Raw genomic sequence first — 18,281 nt, forward strand, 5'->3', positions numbered from 1 at the left:
ATATGAGTACAGAAATCCTAATTTTAGTCATCCAGTGAGTGTTCAAGGCCCAAATTTGTGGTGAAGGCCCAAATTATACTAATTTAAAAGTAAACTTATTTCAAAGATACAAAGTTAAAGGAAACAAGAAAGCACATAATCTGATATTTATATTTTTATAGAATATTCCCAAAACATTTATAGACCTGGGAGGAAGGTGACTGCCTTGAAATTTGGCATCTCATAATAACCTAGAGCAGTAGAGTCCTCCCACAGATGACACCAGGAGAGCATTCTTTAGTAGAAGCCCACAATTTTAGCCACTATTCAAAGAAAAGGAAAGGATACATTCCAGCTTCTATTCTGTTTATATATTCTCTTCCGTGCCATTTGAGTAAATTATTTCAGTAGTCTTTGATTATTATGTTATTTTTATTGCACTGCAAAGATAACCAGATATTAGACTGAAAAAAAAAAAGGATTAAGAAAAAGCAATTTGAAGAATTTGATGCTTATACAGTGACTCATAAACTCCTTCAGGCACTTCAAACTATCAAAAACTAATTGGGAGATGAAAATTGTCTGGTACAAAATTGGGAAAAAATGGGGAGCTCAAAGTGTCTTTACTTCACATCCTTGAGGTAATTTTTTTTTAAAGTCTGACTAGGAAAATTGTCAAGTCACACGAAGACTTTTAACCTTGTTCCTCAAGTGAATTATTCCAGGTCAGAGAACTGAAAGCAAATTAAGATAGACCATTAAGAACCTTAATTGTTTCATTTGCTATCAATCACAATATCTTCTTAATCATGAGTTAATAGTAAAAAATTTATAGTTGTAGTGCAAGAAATAATAATGACTCTAATGTCAGAGTTCAGAATCATGTCCACTTGGGAGGAAAAAAAGCCAGCAACTTGCAATAGGGAGGTTAGGTAGAGCAAGGCTTCAGCATAATGTAGATTTGTACTACAAAAGTCTGTCATTCTTAGTTTTCTTCTTCTCCCATAAAAAAAGGATGTTTTAGTCCTTGATGTAACCTGGCAAATATGAAGCAAATACTGTAATGCCTTTATTTTGTCAGACCATTCCTGAATATGAGGTACAACAGGCTGGGAGGAGTTTGCAGAAGAATTATCAAGGGCAAAGGTTTTAATATCAAGACATGGAAAACATTGCAACTTTTAGTGGAGAGATGAGATGTAATAAAAGAATGTATCACAGCAAACGGAGAAAACAGGTGAATGGCAAATCATCCAGGACACGAATTCAGAAACAGAAAGCAAGAGTATACAGACATCTAATGAAAGGCAAATGCATCATAGCTAAGACAGTAAACTGCTTCCTTAAAGCCTGAATCATGATTCATTTACCTAGGTGGGCCAAATTGCTTTTGTCTGGTTTTGGTTTCCCACAGATCACTCTGCAGCTGCTGCTCCATTACTTGAGAAATAAACTACTGAGATTTTGTATTTCAAAGCCAAGCATTTTTACTGTGTATCACCTTTTCTGCCATGGCTTTTCACAGACTAGAAAAAGTGAGAAGGGATACAAAGACTCCAAAAGCCTGAATCAGCAGCTTCCATGAGCCTTTAAAGATTTGGCCATAGCGCAGAGGTGGCCTGGATATGGAGAAGTGATGCCAGCCTCCAGTGTAATTTTACATGTACAAGTGGGTTGCATCTGTCATTGTGGTATTAAAAACTGTCACCTTTTTTGACTCAAGATAACTGAAAAATGGTAGCCATGACAGTGACCTATCAAGTAATCACATTGGTCAAGGGTCAGTCTAGACCTTAGGAAGCTTAGAAGAACACAACCCTGTCCTGTTCTTCACACATAAATCAAAGGGACAGGAGCATATGCATATAAGGACACTTTGAAGCTCATGTACCAGACAGACAGAAGTGCCTGGGATCTCACCTAGCTCATTTGAAAATAGCAGAACAGCATTTTCTTGCAGCTCTGTGAAAAGGTTGATAAAATTAATGGTCTGGCTTGTTCACATTTGGCCAATATTAAATAGATGGTTCCTCAAAATCAAAATAAGAATGTAAGACAAGGCAGCTGTCTTGGTCTGAATTGTATCTTTTTCTTTCATGTAAAACTAGCTTCGTCTCAGAGGGTTACTACATTCCAGGTAGTGTCTCAATTATGTATTTTCTTGTTTTTACAATTACAGGTTTCAGAGTTCTCCCCTGAACCATAAGGAAAAGAAATAGCAGAAGGTCAGACAAAAATGTCCAGCCTTCTCAGACAGCTAGAATGGTAATCTGGCATGCCTGGTTTCCTATCTGGAATTGTTGGTCAGATATTCCTCAGAAACCACACAAATCCATGTGTTCCTTTGTCTCAAAGACTAAGATGATGAAATAAACTGGCTCTTCAATTGCTGTGTTTGAGACATGTCTTCTTTAAAATACATGAGGTGAGAATTAGGTCATACACCAGGGTTGTCATGATCAGCTGAGACATAACTCAGATCCAAGAATGAAAATGAAATCTCAGTCAGAATTCCCTTGCCTCTTGTATACATATCAAAAAAAGTTTCTCCAAGAGCTATATTGATCCTCTTGAGCTGCATAGCCATATCCATACTTAACAAAATGCTGAAAGATAGCATGTCCTTGAAAAGAAGACTATAGAACAGTAACTTAATAACTCTAGAGAACATTATCTGAAAAACAGCCTATCATTTGTTGAGACTGTTTTTTACTGCCAGCACCAGACCACACTATCAGATGGAATATTCTGGCAAAGTCTTATCTCATTACTCTGAAATGCATTTTCCATTTCATAATGCTATTTAGGATTAGCATATGGAACTCCATTAAAATAAACCAGAATACTGACTATGCACGTTAGTCCATTCACATTTAATTAGACACTCAAAGTTCCTGAAAGAAAACTTCATGACTAAAATTCCAATGTGCAATTTTTAAAACAGGAAAATACGATAAATTTTAGAAACAGAAATCTTGCATTCTCTGGTATACCATGGCCTGGTCTATGGAATTCAGGTGATGTACAGAAAACTTAGCAGTGAAATCAATGATAGTGCTACTCACTTTATGGCCCTTTTACATTGGTATATTTGGTTGGTGCCAAATTCAGCACACAATAGCACACTGTAAACGGGAATTTAGTTAGGCTAGAAAGCACAAGTGAATAGGTCACTACACAACATGACATTAGACACTTTAATTATAGAGTGATAATAACTGGCACATATCATCTGACAAAACAAGCAGCTTCCCCCATAGTGCCCCCTTTCCAGAGAACAGACCTCTACAGACAATTTCAAACTTTCAGGAAAATGAAAAACAAAAGGACACACAAGAGGACTTCTTCATCTAAAGTTAGCAAAGGTTTTGTGTATGAAAGCCAAAATTCCTTTTTGGTTTTGGCTGGTTGTAGGAACGTGAGTTGATAAACTGACTGTCTTCTAAAACATTTTTGTGTGTTTGGCATGGAATACATGCCTGTTTAGTGAATAGTATATTGAACACAAAGAATTACTGTGTTAGGGTGTTTCGTAAGATCTGTGCAATTCAAAGTACTTTCCTGGTCACGTGAAAGTGATTTGGATATATGGTCTAGGAACTGCCAGTGGGTGTAACACTGGTATTCCACCAGCTTGGTAAGATCTGGCTTATTTTCACTGATAGTCTGTAGGCATAGAATTAATTTGATCTAAGATTAGATAGCCTGCAATTATACTTCTGCAGTGAGTCTGGCTTTCTTTATATTCAGTGGACAGAAATAGGATAGAGATAATTCATCTCACTGAATCTGAACATTAGAATGTGACTGAAGAGCTTTTTTTCTCTTCACCAACCATAAAAGGGAGCAAGGAATGACAAAGAGACTTGTAAGGAAATACAGAAAGATGAGGGGTACTAATCTTAATACAGTTGTGCATTGTGACAAGGACTGATGCTCGCAAGCTAAAATGTCTACACACGGGTATGTAAAACAAGAGCTGTGTTTGATTTAGCTCAGGTAGGACAAGGATCTGCAAGAGACACTTTTAAGGTTGTTGCCATTGTAACAGATTAACTGTCTCAAAACTGTAAATGGGTCAAACAGCTCACATGATCTCACCATCCTCACTTGTCATCAGCCATACATGTGCTGATACACAATACAGTACATCAGCACAGAGCTGTTGATCACACGTGCTTAGTAATGCACTTTCTCCTTATGGCATAGGTTGAATCTTACACCAGTACAGCAGCTGCTGTGGGAAAGAAATTTTCAAATTATTTATCAGATTCCATATTGAACCTGATCTGTACTGATATATTGATTTCTTTGACCAACCTGCAATATTTTTATTCAGTGAGAAAACACCTGTAATCAATCTGATCCCCAGGAAGGTGTAGATGAGGAGTGATCTTCAACAACATCAAACTTCCTCACAAACATTCTCTCACGAGTTGTTCTGTTGGATTTAGCTTTTCATAGTAGCAGTGGGCCTTGCTGATCATATTTAGGACTGACCCATTCCAGTATTCATGTGTAGGCAGAACATAACAAGCTATTCTGAGGTTGAAGAGCTTTATGGATGTGGTCTACAGGTACTCTCCTTTAAAACTGGATAATGGTTCTCTACACTGTACATCACCAGTGAAGCAGCTTTTCCTTGGTGAGATGTGACAGTTGCTTTATGGATTTTTAAAATCATGACCAACTATACAGTAACTTGACATTCTGAAGTACATTCAACACTCTCCTCAGTGTGCAAATCAAATGCAAATTATATATTATTTATATTAATATCATGGGAAGCCCCTATCCAGAGCAACAGTACAATCTAAAAGTTATACACACATTAGCAAAGTCATTCAGCTATGTCTTTGTTTTAATGAAGTTTTTTTAAACATTTGTATCATCAGACAAAACATTTAGATCATGAGAAAATATTTATTTCCAACAACATGGACTTTGAAAGTTAGTTGGAAGAAGGCATGTTCAATGCTATGATTTTTCCAAGTTGAAATAGTGTGTTGTAGTGCATATATTAACCAGTTACTTTAAGGAAATGCAAAAAGACATAGTGAAGTAGGAGGTGAGTACAAACATTCAAGGCAGTAAAAATGCAGAATACTGACACATGGCTGAAAAATGTACTTTTGTAATGCTCTTTTAGTATAACACACAACTAGCAACTCACTTTAAAACATTCTTTGTCAGCAACCATACTTCTGACCAGATGAAACTAGTAAATTTAATAGAGTCTTTCAGCTGGAAGAGATATTGAGGTCTTAAACTCATATCAAATGCTTAGATTTTGTTAGCTTTGCTTGTTATTAAAGATAGTTTCAAGGTACTGCACCAGTATCACGTAGGTTTCTTTTCAAATTGATTTGTACAGAAACATGCAAATAGTAATGCATGAGGGTTTTATATCTTTGATTATAATTGTCTGTATTACTGATAGAGCACACCAAGCTTTTTTTGTTACATTTTATGCTGCACTGTTCGATTTCCACATCTACCAATTGCCATCGCAGTCCTCATGGCTTATTGTGTAAAGCCAGAAAGTTGAGAAAGTAGAATGTCATCGCTTAGGACATGTATAAATGAAAATAATTCTTTTATAGATAGATATCTCTATCTACATAATAATTAAGATTACATGGTATTTTTATCAGCATGAAATGTAAAAAAACGTTCTCCAAACACCCCAAACTAGTAGGAGAACACAGTCAACTGGCACAATACACTCTTAAACCAGTTTTGTATAAGGCTTCAGCTTTCCCGATGAATGGGACTAAATCTTTTTAAGTAGTTCTGTATACATTTTAGTCATTATAACCATTTTATGTCACAATATATTCTTAATAAAATAAAAACTCTGGTGTTGTAATTAAAGATAGCTAGTTACCTTCTAGACAAATATGACCTTTCAAAGAGTACGTTGTGTTTAAATATAAGAAGTAGAATTAAGGTGCTTCCATATTTTTGCTTTCATTCTTAAAAAGTACCACACATAAACAACTGCAGTAATTGCTTGTGGATATGCTTTTCTTTGGCTTTTACCATATTTTTAACAGCATGTGATCCCCCGTTGGAAAATTTTATATGACTTACTTGATTTTGTAAAAATTGCATTATAAAACTTAATGGAACAAAATGTTGGATGCATTTCCTGTGTCACAGCTACACTTTTTTTTCCTCTTCCTTTCAGAATTTCCATTCACATCAAGCAATAACTGTAAGCAACAATAAATTTAAAGCTAGATTTTTTGCACATTGTAAACTGGGTAGGACCAGGAGTTACTGACAAAACTGGCTGGAAATGCAAGATTAGCAAATTCTCCGTATCCCAACACATTACCAACTAATCTGTCTTGTTTCCCTTGACACATACTAACACAATGAAGCTGGACAATGATTCAACAGCAAGTGCATGTGATAGTTCTGGCAAGACTATTTTTGTTTGGATTAAGCATATATTTTATCCAGGAGAGTTCAGAAAAGCAGGGCCTTTTTCTTCAGGTCATTCCGCTTCCAAAGTGCCAGACGATCAAATTCCTCAATGCTCATTTTGAAGACTTCCTGGAACTCTTCAGGGGACAAATGCCTCTTGAAAATGAAAATACAAAAGGTATCATTAAACTTGTCTGTGCACAGGAATATTTCTGCCCTTCCTAAGTTTTAAAACACACCGCAAAATAATGCATTAGGGTTTGCATTGAAATTCCAAAATTGGTTCTGGAAAAGACTGCATCAAAACCAAATGAGCTCAGAGTAGCTGGGAAATGAAATTATTGATGGCAGTAGCGACTTTTGAAAAAAACCCCAATCTTTTCAATGTAATTCCAACTGAGCAGAAGTTATGGGTTTTTTTGGGAAAAAAGTACATGTTTATCCAGAGTGCTTGATGACAGAGCACACTGAGACAAACTTAAGTTATTCCGGGACTTTAAAGAGATTGATAACAATGTAATTGCAGAGTTGGATTTGTTTTGCCTTGATCTTTAATGAGAGCAGTGGACACCACACTGGTCCACTAATAGCAGCCTTGTAACAAATGAGAGAGCACATAGCTAAATTCTTAAATCCAAAACGTGCTTATCCATGGGCATAGAATCTAGTCAGAAGTCCAAGCTGGATAAAGTTGAGCTTTTTTTTAAATGTCAAGAAATATGCTTCTATTTGATGTTTTCATGATATGATTGATGATGTCAAGAGAAAGGGAAGAAATCCACCACAAAGAATTGGAGGGAGGTGGGATAACAATTCCCTAACAATTATTAGTATACACATAGAAAAGGCAGAAAAAGTGTGAAATAGAAATTAATATAATGTAAAATTCTTCTAATACTTGTAGACTAACCCTTGCTCAAGCACTTCAGCAGTATCAGTCATGGTTCTCTATTTCTGATGAGTTAAGCACACACCGTCTAAAAGGGACAGATTCAGCGCAAGGATAATTACAAATTGCAATTTTTAAACATGGACTCCTCTCTTCCAAAAGTATTTCTTTGACATTTGGGATGGGCCCTGCAATCTAACCCTCTCCTCCACAACCAAGCTCTTGACTTGAAGCTCCCCAGACACAGTTCTCCTTCCAGGCATACCCGGGCAGCCCCATCCTCAGCATTTCAGCATCTGCTGAAGTACCACCTGCACCCAAAAATTAGGTCCTACAAAGCTGCCAAGCACAAGAAGAGCTTGGACTTGCCTCACCAGCAGATTCAAACGCTTCACACATTAGAAAACTGCATTATTTCAGGGAAAGGATATCAGTCCTTTCCTTTCAGCTCACTGCCTCCTGATTACAGGACTTCCCAGAAGGTGAGAAGCCTGGGTTCAATGTCCTCATCACTTGGAGAAGGTTCAAAAACACAATCTAGTCCACATTAGTTACTTTCCAGACACATTGCAGCAAGTGAGCCTGGAGGGTCACATTAAAGGAGATACAGTCCTCACAAATGTGAATAATGAATGCTACCAGCAAACACTGAGGGCAAGATGCTGAAGGCAGGAAGGAACACAGCACTCCCCATGGAAAGGGGACCACTGGGTCCTTTAGATTATGCATCAGTAATTGAAATAGGCCAAGACTGTCCAGCATTTCAATCAGATCCCAGCATCACCTGGAAGGAAGAGCAGTAGCATGTTTTAGCCCAAATTGTGGCAGGGAACATGTTAACATACCCTGGCACTCCTGCAATGGTTTACCCGACCAGGATGAACATAGCCCCATTGGCCCTACTTTACAAAGCTGTTTTTTTTTTCAAATTTGAGAGTAAATTTTACTTTCCACTTATTAACAGTGATTTTATTTTTGTTATGTAAATTAGTCAAGGAAAACTAATGAAATTGTTTGTAAGAAATCACTACATATAATTACCTTGAATGGTCATCACTGGGACTTGTGGTTTCTTAAAAAAGGACAGCCTTGTTTTTTTCCCCCTTGAGATTCCACATATTCAGAACAACAGTGACTAAGAGTTTGGAACTGAGCCTTCATTTTTCATTTGACCAATGACAGCAACCCACCATAAGCGTGGCTTATAGCATGGAACAAACATGCAATGCATATTTGGCCAAGAAGACCCCTTTTTGCATGGAAATGAGCAACATATGACAATGTATTCTAGAAACAATCTCTGACTGACAGAATTTAATTCTGCTGGGCTTGGAAGGACAAAGTAACTCCTCTCTGCAATGATTTTTTAAAAAATATTTTCCTGGTAATTCAGTGGACAAATGAGAGTAAGTAAGCTTAACTCCAGCAATTTCTCACAGCAAGGAACATGTCTGTAGGTTGTGGGATTGAAATAGAAGTCTTCATTTTACTTTATTTTCTAGATTGTGAATAAGACTTGAGATGTCCTGTCAACCAGGAGAAAGCAGTAATAAACTGTAATTCCTTCTCAAAGAGAAAATGAGAAAGCCTATACCCTGCAGGTAAATCCACTTTGTCAACAATCCAAAAACATAAAAAAGTAAAACTTTAAAAGCATTATGTTTTCACCATTTTCCTGAAGTAATTTACACCATGTATTCCTAGGAACTGCTGTGGTCTCATCAGATCTGTTTCAGCACTGAGGTCAGTGGAGGGAAACTCAGCAAGCCCTACATCACCCCATCTCTCCAGGGTGCCAAATGCTTGCTACACCTTCACCTTCCAATGCAGCTTGCCACCCATCTCAGTACAAGCTATGCAATCCCCCCCTTCCTTTCCAGTGCTATACTTTGCCATTTATCATTTTGCTTTGCCCTCAGGCCTTGGTGATCCTTCAGTCCACACACAGCTATCCAAGCCAGTAAGAATTAGTTGTGCACTGTGGTCTTGTGCTTGTGTCTAGATGACATTCTTTGCATGCACTTGTTTTCTATTTGTACCAAAGTTTTGTTTTACAATAGCACTATTTTTTTTGACTCCTCACAGAAGTTCTCAGTTGGTTCTGTCTGGTCCAAAAGCAGCTGAGAGATTCCAACCCAGGGATGCAGTGACTGAGATGGGGAAAGCTCAGAGTTCACTTATTTCCACATCCATTCCACTAGAAAGTTTCTTTGCTTTTAATTTTCTTCCACATACGTCCTCATCTCAAGGAGTAACAATCAAACTGCAATAATAGAAAAGTTTCTTACTCCATCAATGCATTATCCACATGCAAAAATAATTCTAGCAAGAGGGAACACTTTCCCTTTGGTCTGAACCCTCTCTGTGCCCAGTGTAACATAGTTCCCACTGTTTGCATCTCAGAAACTTTCACCATCCATTTCTTAAGCATCATAGGCTCTAGCTTTGGGACTGACCCTAGAAGCAGCAATGACTACAGTTTTGTCTTCAAATTTTGGAACAAACCTTGATCCCAGAAAGATGTCATCAAACTGGCAAAGCTTCAGATAAAAGTAACGGAAGTAATCATGGTTTGCAGTTTGATTTATGAGGAAGGACTAAAAGGCCTAAGTATGTATAAGCTCAGCCAAACAGTGACTGAGGGAAAATATGGTAAATGTCTACAAGTATTTGAAGGGTCTAAACACCATGGGAATAGGCCAGTGTGGGAAGTTAATGTTCATACTTTTCTTTGCATATGTGAGACTAAATTTTGTCTGCACTATTGTTGGGACTTTCCTAAACCTCATAGTTTAAAACCTAGAGCTCTTCCCAAACATAAAGGCAGGGAAAAGGCACCACTAAGAAATCTTTGACAGATTTATGTTTCTTCTCAGCTATTAGAATATTAATTTGTCTTAACTGAAGCGTTACTTTCTCTCATTAGTCAAACAAAAGAACGAAAATTGAAAATTATGAGTAGGGAATAGAGATTACATTCATTTTGAGGTATGAGAGAATACGTGTGCGTGAAGTTGTCCTTTACAGGGCCAAGAACACAATTTATTTTTCTTTTTTATTTAGGAATGGATCTGCTTAAAATATCCAGCTATGTTAATAACGCTTCATTGGGCCATTAAAGAAATGGCCAAACTTTTATTAATAAAAGTAACATTCATTCCTTTTTTTTACTAGTGTTGGCCTTGTTTACACAGGAAGTCTGGGTGTTTTACAGTGTGCTAGTAGGAGATTCCTAATTCCCTTTGTGACAATTTGGCCATAATCAGGCAGCTTAACTCAGTCTCCTTCTCTGCTCTGCATCAATGGCAAAGCTGGGTACATTGCAGACACTATGGAGAATAGAGAGGACAATGTTATGGTCCCATTCTGCCCACAGTCCAAACTGACTGTATTTAAGTGAGGTCATTTTGGAAGCTACATAATGATGGTAACATGATGCTACCAGAAAACCTTGCTAAAGGATAAGGTAAAAGTTACAAGATGGTTCTTCACTAAAAACAGTGCTATACTGAAGCTCAGAATCAGAGCATCAGCATTTGGGATATATTTCAGTGTACAATAGAAAGGACTGTGGCATCATGTTGTTTGGATAAAATTGCATTAATATGAGGCTTGTAAAGTCCATAGCTCACAATCTTTTCTTCTGGATAGCATTTTGTGTCAGCTAGCATGCTAAAGCAGAAAAAGGCAGTGAGACTCAAGTTCAGTAAAGTACTGAGGGCCCACCAGATGCATCCATTGAAGAGGAGTTATGTTTTCAGAAACACAATCTCTCACCTGCACTGACAGCATTTTGGATTAGAGATACGGGATCACAGCCTTAGGATCTCAGTTTGGGAAGCCTGAAGGTGGCCTTGAGTTTGAGAACCAAAAGCTGCTGCTGTTATTCTTCACCTGGATGTTATCTATAGGGCACAGCACTGTGTAATAAGGGTCACCACACCTTGCTGTAATTATGTAGCTAACTCTCCTAAAACATACAAATGCACACAGAAAGAATTAAAATGCAGATGTTTGTTATGAAAGTATACAGAATCAAGCAAGGGCTGTGCTATACCTCTCCACTGCAATGCAACCACTAGAATAGAAAATGCTCATGAAACACAAACATGAAAAAGAGCGGTACAGACACACGCTCAATTTTGACTCTCATAGAAGAAAAGTAATTAATTGCATATTCGTATACTTGCTCCACAGTGTTATCTCAGAAAGAAGTGGTGCTTTTTGCTTTAAATTAATGAGGCTTCTCTTTAGATTTCTGTGGTCTGCTAAAAAGCCAGTAATAATTCTAAGTAGAGTTATGTTTATTTAATTCAATGAATCTTCTTTTGCCCAAGAATAATTGAGCTTTTAATGAAATTCAGAGATGCTTGAAATTAATACTTAGAGTTGTGGTTTAGCCCCAGCCAGTTAAAGTCCACACAGCCACTTGCTTACTCCCTTACCAACAGGACTGGGGAGAGAATCAGAAGAGTAAAAGCTGGAAGACTCATGGGTTGAGATAAAGACAGTTTAATGCAGAAAGCTAAAGCTGTGCACACAAGCAAAGAAAAATCAAGAATTAATTCACTGCTTCCCATGGGAAGGCAGGTGTTCAGCCATCTCCAGGAGAGCAGGACCCCATCACACAGAACAGTAACTTGGGAAGACAAACACCATCACGCCAAATGTCCCCCCTTCCTCCTTCTTGCCCCCACTTCATATACTGAGCACAATGTCATACAGTATGGAATATCCCTTTGGTCAGTTTGGGTCACCTGTCCCAGGTGTGTCTCCTCCCAGCCTCCCATGCACCCCCAACTTCCTTGTCAGCAGGTCAATATGAAAAGCAGAAAAGGCATTGTTGGCTGTCTGTAAGGCCTGCTCAGCAATAACAGAAACGTTGCTATATCATCCATCCTGTGTTCAGCACAAATCCAAAACATAGCACCATACCAACCACTGTGAGGAAAATTACCCCAGCCAAAACCAGCACTTAGATATATGGCATTAGTGTGAGCAAGTCACAGAAGAGAAAATTTCAATTAACCTACAGGCCTCCTGCAGTAAGCGATGACCAGGTCATGCTGCACAAGCACCTCTGTTCTGTGTCAGTAATTGGATGGGAGTCCTCATGTGAAAACCTGACGATGCAGGATATTCAGAGGATATCATACTTCCTCATGAGTCAATATTGAACCAATGAAAGAGCACAGTGGGTGGCAGGAGGTGATGAGTTGAAGACTAGAAAAATCAAAGTCCTAATTTGTACAGAAATTTAAAACTTCAGGTTTCTTTCTCGTTTTCTTTTTGTTTTGTTATGTTCATAGGAAAGGACAGCTGAGCATTACACTGTCCTTGTTTGAATCTGCAGTGAATCTTTCAGCTAGTCTCTCTCTGAAGCACTACTGTTCACTCTGTTTTATAGAGTGTAATTTTAAGTAGTTGTCTACTTCAATTCATTTTTTTTTCAAAGTTCTTGTAACACTTCCAACCTCTGATTCACAAAATCTAGAAATAAAAGCTACAGGATCTTTCACCAAGACTTCAAGATGCAAAATACTCAAACTAAACTTGAATTTATTGGGATAGTTTTATTCGCAGGTAAGTAAGTGTTCATGTAAAAAACTAAGTCTTGGCTCTTCAAGTTGGTGCAGAAGCTCTGCTAGTGAGGCACAACCTTTTCCTATATTAACATTTAGCATAGTAGAAGTATCTTTGCATTTGGAAAATAATAGCTTCCTACCTTCTCCAGTTTTTCTCTTCTTCCCTGTCCCTCCATTCCCTTCTCTCATGTCTCTCAAAGTTAGCCCAAATAATATTTTCAGATACCCAATCATAATTTGCTGGAAGATTTACTCTTTTTTCTACTGAATTTTGAATCCTCATTTTGCTTTCACAAAGTCTGCACTCTTCACCCCTCTTTCTGTTGCACTGCTGGGGCTCAGCAGGCTTTTCAGAGGTTTCTTCTAAGCCTGTTGCATGGCTAATTACAAAGCTGTAATTAGCCATGTGCCAGGTTCCCCAGAGAGTATTGAATGTTCTGCTCATCTACAGTGTAATTAAGCTTCATGCTCAATAAATATTTCAAACTATTAAGTAATTATGTGATAGGGGAGAGAAAGTTAAGAAACAGCATGAGTTGTCACCTAATGAACTTTAAAAGGTATCAAAAGATAACCAGGGCAGCTCTGCTGATCACAGGAAGAGGCAGCAGGCACTACAATTGTGGTTATGTGAGATGAAGGATATTAGTCACAAGACCAAAATAGTTGGAGCCCTTGTGCAGCCAAGCCTTGGCAAAAGATATACATCCCCCTTCACATAGCAGTGTGAGTCCCCAAAAAGGTTCCCACGGAAAGTAGTGAGAAAAGGAGTCTGAAACCCTTCCCATGCTGATGTTACCCCAAACATCTGAACAGGGCTCCTGGACCTGTGGATATATCTTATCTTTCAGGGTACCATGAGAAGCTGCACTCCACTCAGCACTGCTACTGTGGGGTACTTCCAGCCTAACCTCTTGTGAAGTATCACAAGGCACACAGCAAATATCCTCTAGTAGCATTGTATAGTCCATATCTTTCCCAGCTGAGTCATCCATAAAGATACAAAAAGCTGAAAAAATAGAAATATTTCTCTCAGGTATATCTATATATCATGTAAACAGTGTACACATAGAACATCTCTGAGGATAACCCATGGCATCATCCTGTAATTCAACCAAATGAGATTTTTCACTCTGACACCAAAATAAATCATCGCCTTCAGCAGACTGCTGATAAAAATACTATACAGTTAAGAAAATAATTAATAAATAAAGCCTAATCTAGGCATCCATAATGAGTAATGAAAATATAAAGAAGATTTTGAGTTTCAAAGATTTAATTTGATTTAGGTAAATAATACCTTATTCTTAAAGCAGATTTTCCAGTTTTCCTTAGTCTGGGCTTTAGTGCATCTATGATATGAATGGTCCATATCTTATGTCTGTTCCCTCCCACAGTGTTTCCATTCACATAGAAATTAGTTTTCACATCATATCACACAATTTCTAACGCATATTTTCATTTTATAATGGCTTCTTTTGTAAAGGTTTAGAAAACTGATACAGAAATGCATCACTGATCACAACACAAGCACAGGCCTAGAATAAAAAATGCCATACATACATTTTTCAGGTTAAACAGAGTGAAATGAAGTCAGTGGACTTTTTCACCCTAGGTTATGAGCTTCATTGTGAAGTGAGCCTGTAACCTCAAACCCAGCCCCAAACTACAAACTGCACTTCACTATGTTAAAACACACAGCATTCCAGTTTTGCTCTGATTTTCCCCATCTGAGCTCCAGAGAAGGTGAGACATACAACATTACTAGTCTGAATGACATCTAGGAGATTGGGCTTTTATAAATGCAGGCTTAAATACTGGAAACAAGTCCTAAAATGTTTGCAGCCCAAATGGCTAGAGCCCAGGGTGACTGCTGAAGAAAAACTAGTGGAAAAAATGTTATCCCTGAAGCAAATCCAGACAAGCAGTTCCAGGAGGAAAAGCATGCTTGAATTAATGAGTGCTCTGTTCAAACAAGACTGCACCCATATTTAAATCTCTCATTTCTGCTTACAAGAGAACAAGGTGGCAAATGAAAATTTGCTACTTGACATTCCAGAGTATTTTTTTACTTAGCAGTTGTTTCAGTGTATCCTTGTTAAACAAAGAATAGGCTCAAACAGAAAGTGGACCAACTTAATTTCTACGGCATTTGATAAGCATGAAGGGATAATGCTTTTAACTTCTGACATTAAAAAAAAAGAGGGCTAAAAAAACTAAGACACATTAAGATAAGAAAATCAAATGAAAACACTAAAAGATGGCTTCCAAAGAAAAGACTCTAACTGCATTGGCTTTCAAAATTACCAGCCTGTGACCACAAAAGAAATCTTATACTCTGTGATAAAAGCAAATTCACGAGGAAAAAAAAAAGGCTATTCAGTTGGGTATGAACCATCAATCTGAATTTGCAAGCACTGAATCTCATTGCTGTGACTGAAGAACAGGCAAACAATATCCAATCTAAGATAAAAGTATCAAGTACATGCTTTTAGCAGCCCAGAGCTTAAACGATAAAAAGGTATTTATGTACTTTAAAGAGTTACCAAGATTTTCAAAAGTGTCCATAAGCCCAACTTCCTTTGGGAAAAAATAAAAAAGGCCATGTGAAACACCACTGAAAAACAGTAAGCAAGGAATGTGACAATCTGTACTGTGCAAAGGTGATGTCATAGTCCCTGAAAACTCAGGACCGAAGTTGTCCAAAATGGGGAAGTTTGCTCCAGGACACTTATATATAAGCCCTTGCAATTAAAAGAAAAAGAAATGATAAAAAGTTCCAAGATAGGCCAAATTATATATTTTTTCAAATGCCATTGCATCAAGTTCACCAAATAATCATATTCTGTAATGATGTTATGTCTTCACAGAATATACCAGTCTGAGGAAATTAGGGACTTATGGAGGTCTTTAATAAAGGGCCAACTTTAAAATTAGACCACGTTGCTCAAGGCCTTGCCTAGCTGTTTTGCATGCCTTCAGGGATAGCGACTCCACCGTCTCTTGGATAACCTGTTAACTGCACCACTCTTACAGTGAGGAACTTTTCCCTTGTATTCAACTGTAATTTCCCTTCCTGCTCCTTGTGACTTGCCTCTTGGCTTTCCAGTGCCTACTTCTGAGAAGGGCATGTTTACCATCATGATCATCAGGTACTCTGCAACTACATAATGTTCCCCCCACCTAGTTCTGACGAATGGCATTACTCAGTCAGAAATGCAGGAATCTGAATTTATCTTCACTGAACTTCATAGAGTGTGTCAACTATTCCTCCAGCCTGGCCAGGTCCTTCTGAATGGAGGCTCTGCTCAGCTAAGCATTAACTGCTGTTCCCCCAAGTTCATGTCATCTGCAGATGCTATGAAGGTACAATTCCTCTCCACCCAAGTTGCATAATCCACCCCTTTGCTACTGCTTGGTTGTTCTGCAACATTATCTGAATGAACTTGTTCTTCACTATTTCCTGTTAGAATAGCTCAGGGGAATGCTGCTCCACTCATCTAACGTTACAATAAACAGCACTGTGGGAGAGAGAAACTTCTAAAAAAACTTCCTCAGCCAAATCCTTATCTACTGTAAATTCCTTGCATTTCTAATCAGCTTATACTAAAGCAAGATCCATGCTATTTATTCAAAAGTCAAAGGGCCAGTAAGGTTTGAAAAATCTGCAGGCCACTTATAACAACCAGTCCTCAATACTGTGTGTATTAGTTCACTGTTGGCATAAACATCTCCTGAAGAAGCACAAGGAACGAGGTACTTCTATCTTTCTGTTGAGTTAAAGCAAGTAAACAAAAACATGCTGAGTGTTTCTATGCTTAGATACATGTACTTTTGAAGAAAGAATTACTACTATTTGAATGCATTTATTACCAGTTGAGACTTCCTAATCTCTAGATACCTCTTGGCCTTAGAAAACATGCATTTTTACAAGAAAATATTTCTTATAATCCTTTAAATAAATTTTTTGCACAATAGCGTAATCTAAAAAATACTCACAATGGGAGCAGAGTTAGGAAAACACTACTATCTATTAAACCCCCACCCTCCTGCAGTCCTTGAACATCAGCCAAGGCTTCATTGCAGCCTCCCTTAATTTGACCCCAGGAGCTAATACCATTTACTTGAGTTCACTTTTCATGATAGGAACACTCAATATATGAGACTTCGCTTGGATGAGGGAATCAGATACAAACAACAATGGCTTTTCCATGACATCTTTGCTGGATCATTCAAAGTTCACAACAAAGTTTTCCACAAACTGGAGCTTGCTTCAAGTCAAATTGCAAGGTAGCTGTTAAATGAATCTAGCTCATGCAAATTTAAGTCACCTTATTGCTCCTACAGAGCCCAGGAAATCAGAAACATCATGAACATACAGAACACGGTAAGACTGCTTTCAAGTTTGATAGCTGTCATGAAATACAATGGTTCTAAGTCTCTTATCACTGGCACCACCTACCCTGCCCACAGCCATCACACCCAGTAGCTTGTTCTAATTTGCAGCAGCAAGAGCAAGGTGTGGTTTCAACCAAAAAAACTGATCAAAGTAAAACTGGTGTATTAGAACATGGACTTTTTCTTAGAATGTTTTCCTAGGTATATCCCTCCACAGTTTGGAAAATAGATGGACTTAGCCCTGCTATGTCTGTCACCATTTCTGTAGGAGAAAAACGGCCCTTTTACAAGTTACACTGGCTATGAAGGATGAAAACAGAACATCAACTGGCAACCAATTCTGATTGGAAAGAGCATTTGCTTCCTAGAGATCCCAAGCATCAAATCCTACCCTTAGGAAATGTGAAATAGACCTTAGGAAAGGGTGAAATCCAACCTTAGTATCTGCAGCCAGTATTCCCAGTGTTACCCTCAAAAGTTCAAAGATGCCAGGATATGTTATGCAGGTCCTCTGCTAATGGTGTGTGTCTGTGTCCAGGTGTCTAAGCCTGGTCTATAAGCCCACATAGTCTTGGGCTCCCCAAATCCTGGGTCTTGCCCAAGCCTGAAATCTGCTGAATGCACAAGCCAGTAAGTTACAATCTTCTTCTGCCAAAAGAAGAAATAACGATAACATGATTTTCTATGTAAAGCTACTTATTTCCAGCAATTCTGTAATACAGAAGAAACAGTCAGGGAAAAGGGAAGAGGTAGGCAAGGAAGGCAATGGTTTGTGTCTGTCACTCAATTTTGCAGACAGTTTGAATGTATACATGAGCAGCTGCCTCTGCTTTTTCAGTAGTTTCAATCCTAAAAAACCTCTGCTAATTTAACTGTTTAATAAACTACCAATCCCTGTTAAATGTAAAATGGACTACAAAGGAGCCCTCCCTTCCTGCAGACACACATGTTTAGCATAGTGCAGCAATCAGCACAGTCTGCCTGGTCCCCTCACTGCT

At 38.1% G+C, this 18,281-nt stretch overlaps 1 protein-coding gene across 12 annotated transcripts in view; it reads right to left on the bottom strand.

Annotated features, from left to right (window-relative positions):
* Positions 1-3,162: 3,162 nt before the first annotated feature.
* Positions 3,163-18,281, bottom strand: part of ABLIM2 (actin binding LIM protein family member 2) — a 147,222-nt gene continuing 132,103 nt past the window's right edge. For all 12 annotated transcript variants that reach the window (XM_071556871.1, XM_071556866.1, XM_071556872.1 and 9 more), the window contains one exon: positions 3,163-6,567. In XM_071556871.1, coding sequence (XP_071412972.1) covers positions 6,454-6,567 — 114 coding nt within the window. In that variant the 3' untranslated portion in view covers positions 3,163-6,453. The remainder of the gene's footprint in view (positions 6,568-18,281) is intronic.

This window comes from Pithys albifrons, chromosome 5, assembly GCF_047495875.1.
Source record: "Pithys albifrons albifrons isolate INPA30051 chromosome 5, PitAlb_v1, whole genome shotgun sequence".
NCBI classification, from domain to species: Eukaryota; Metazoa; Chordata; class Aves; order Passeriformes; family Thamnophilidae; genus Pithys; species Pithys albifrons.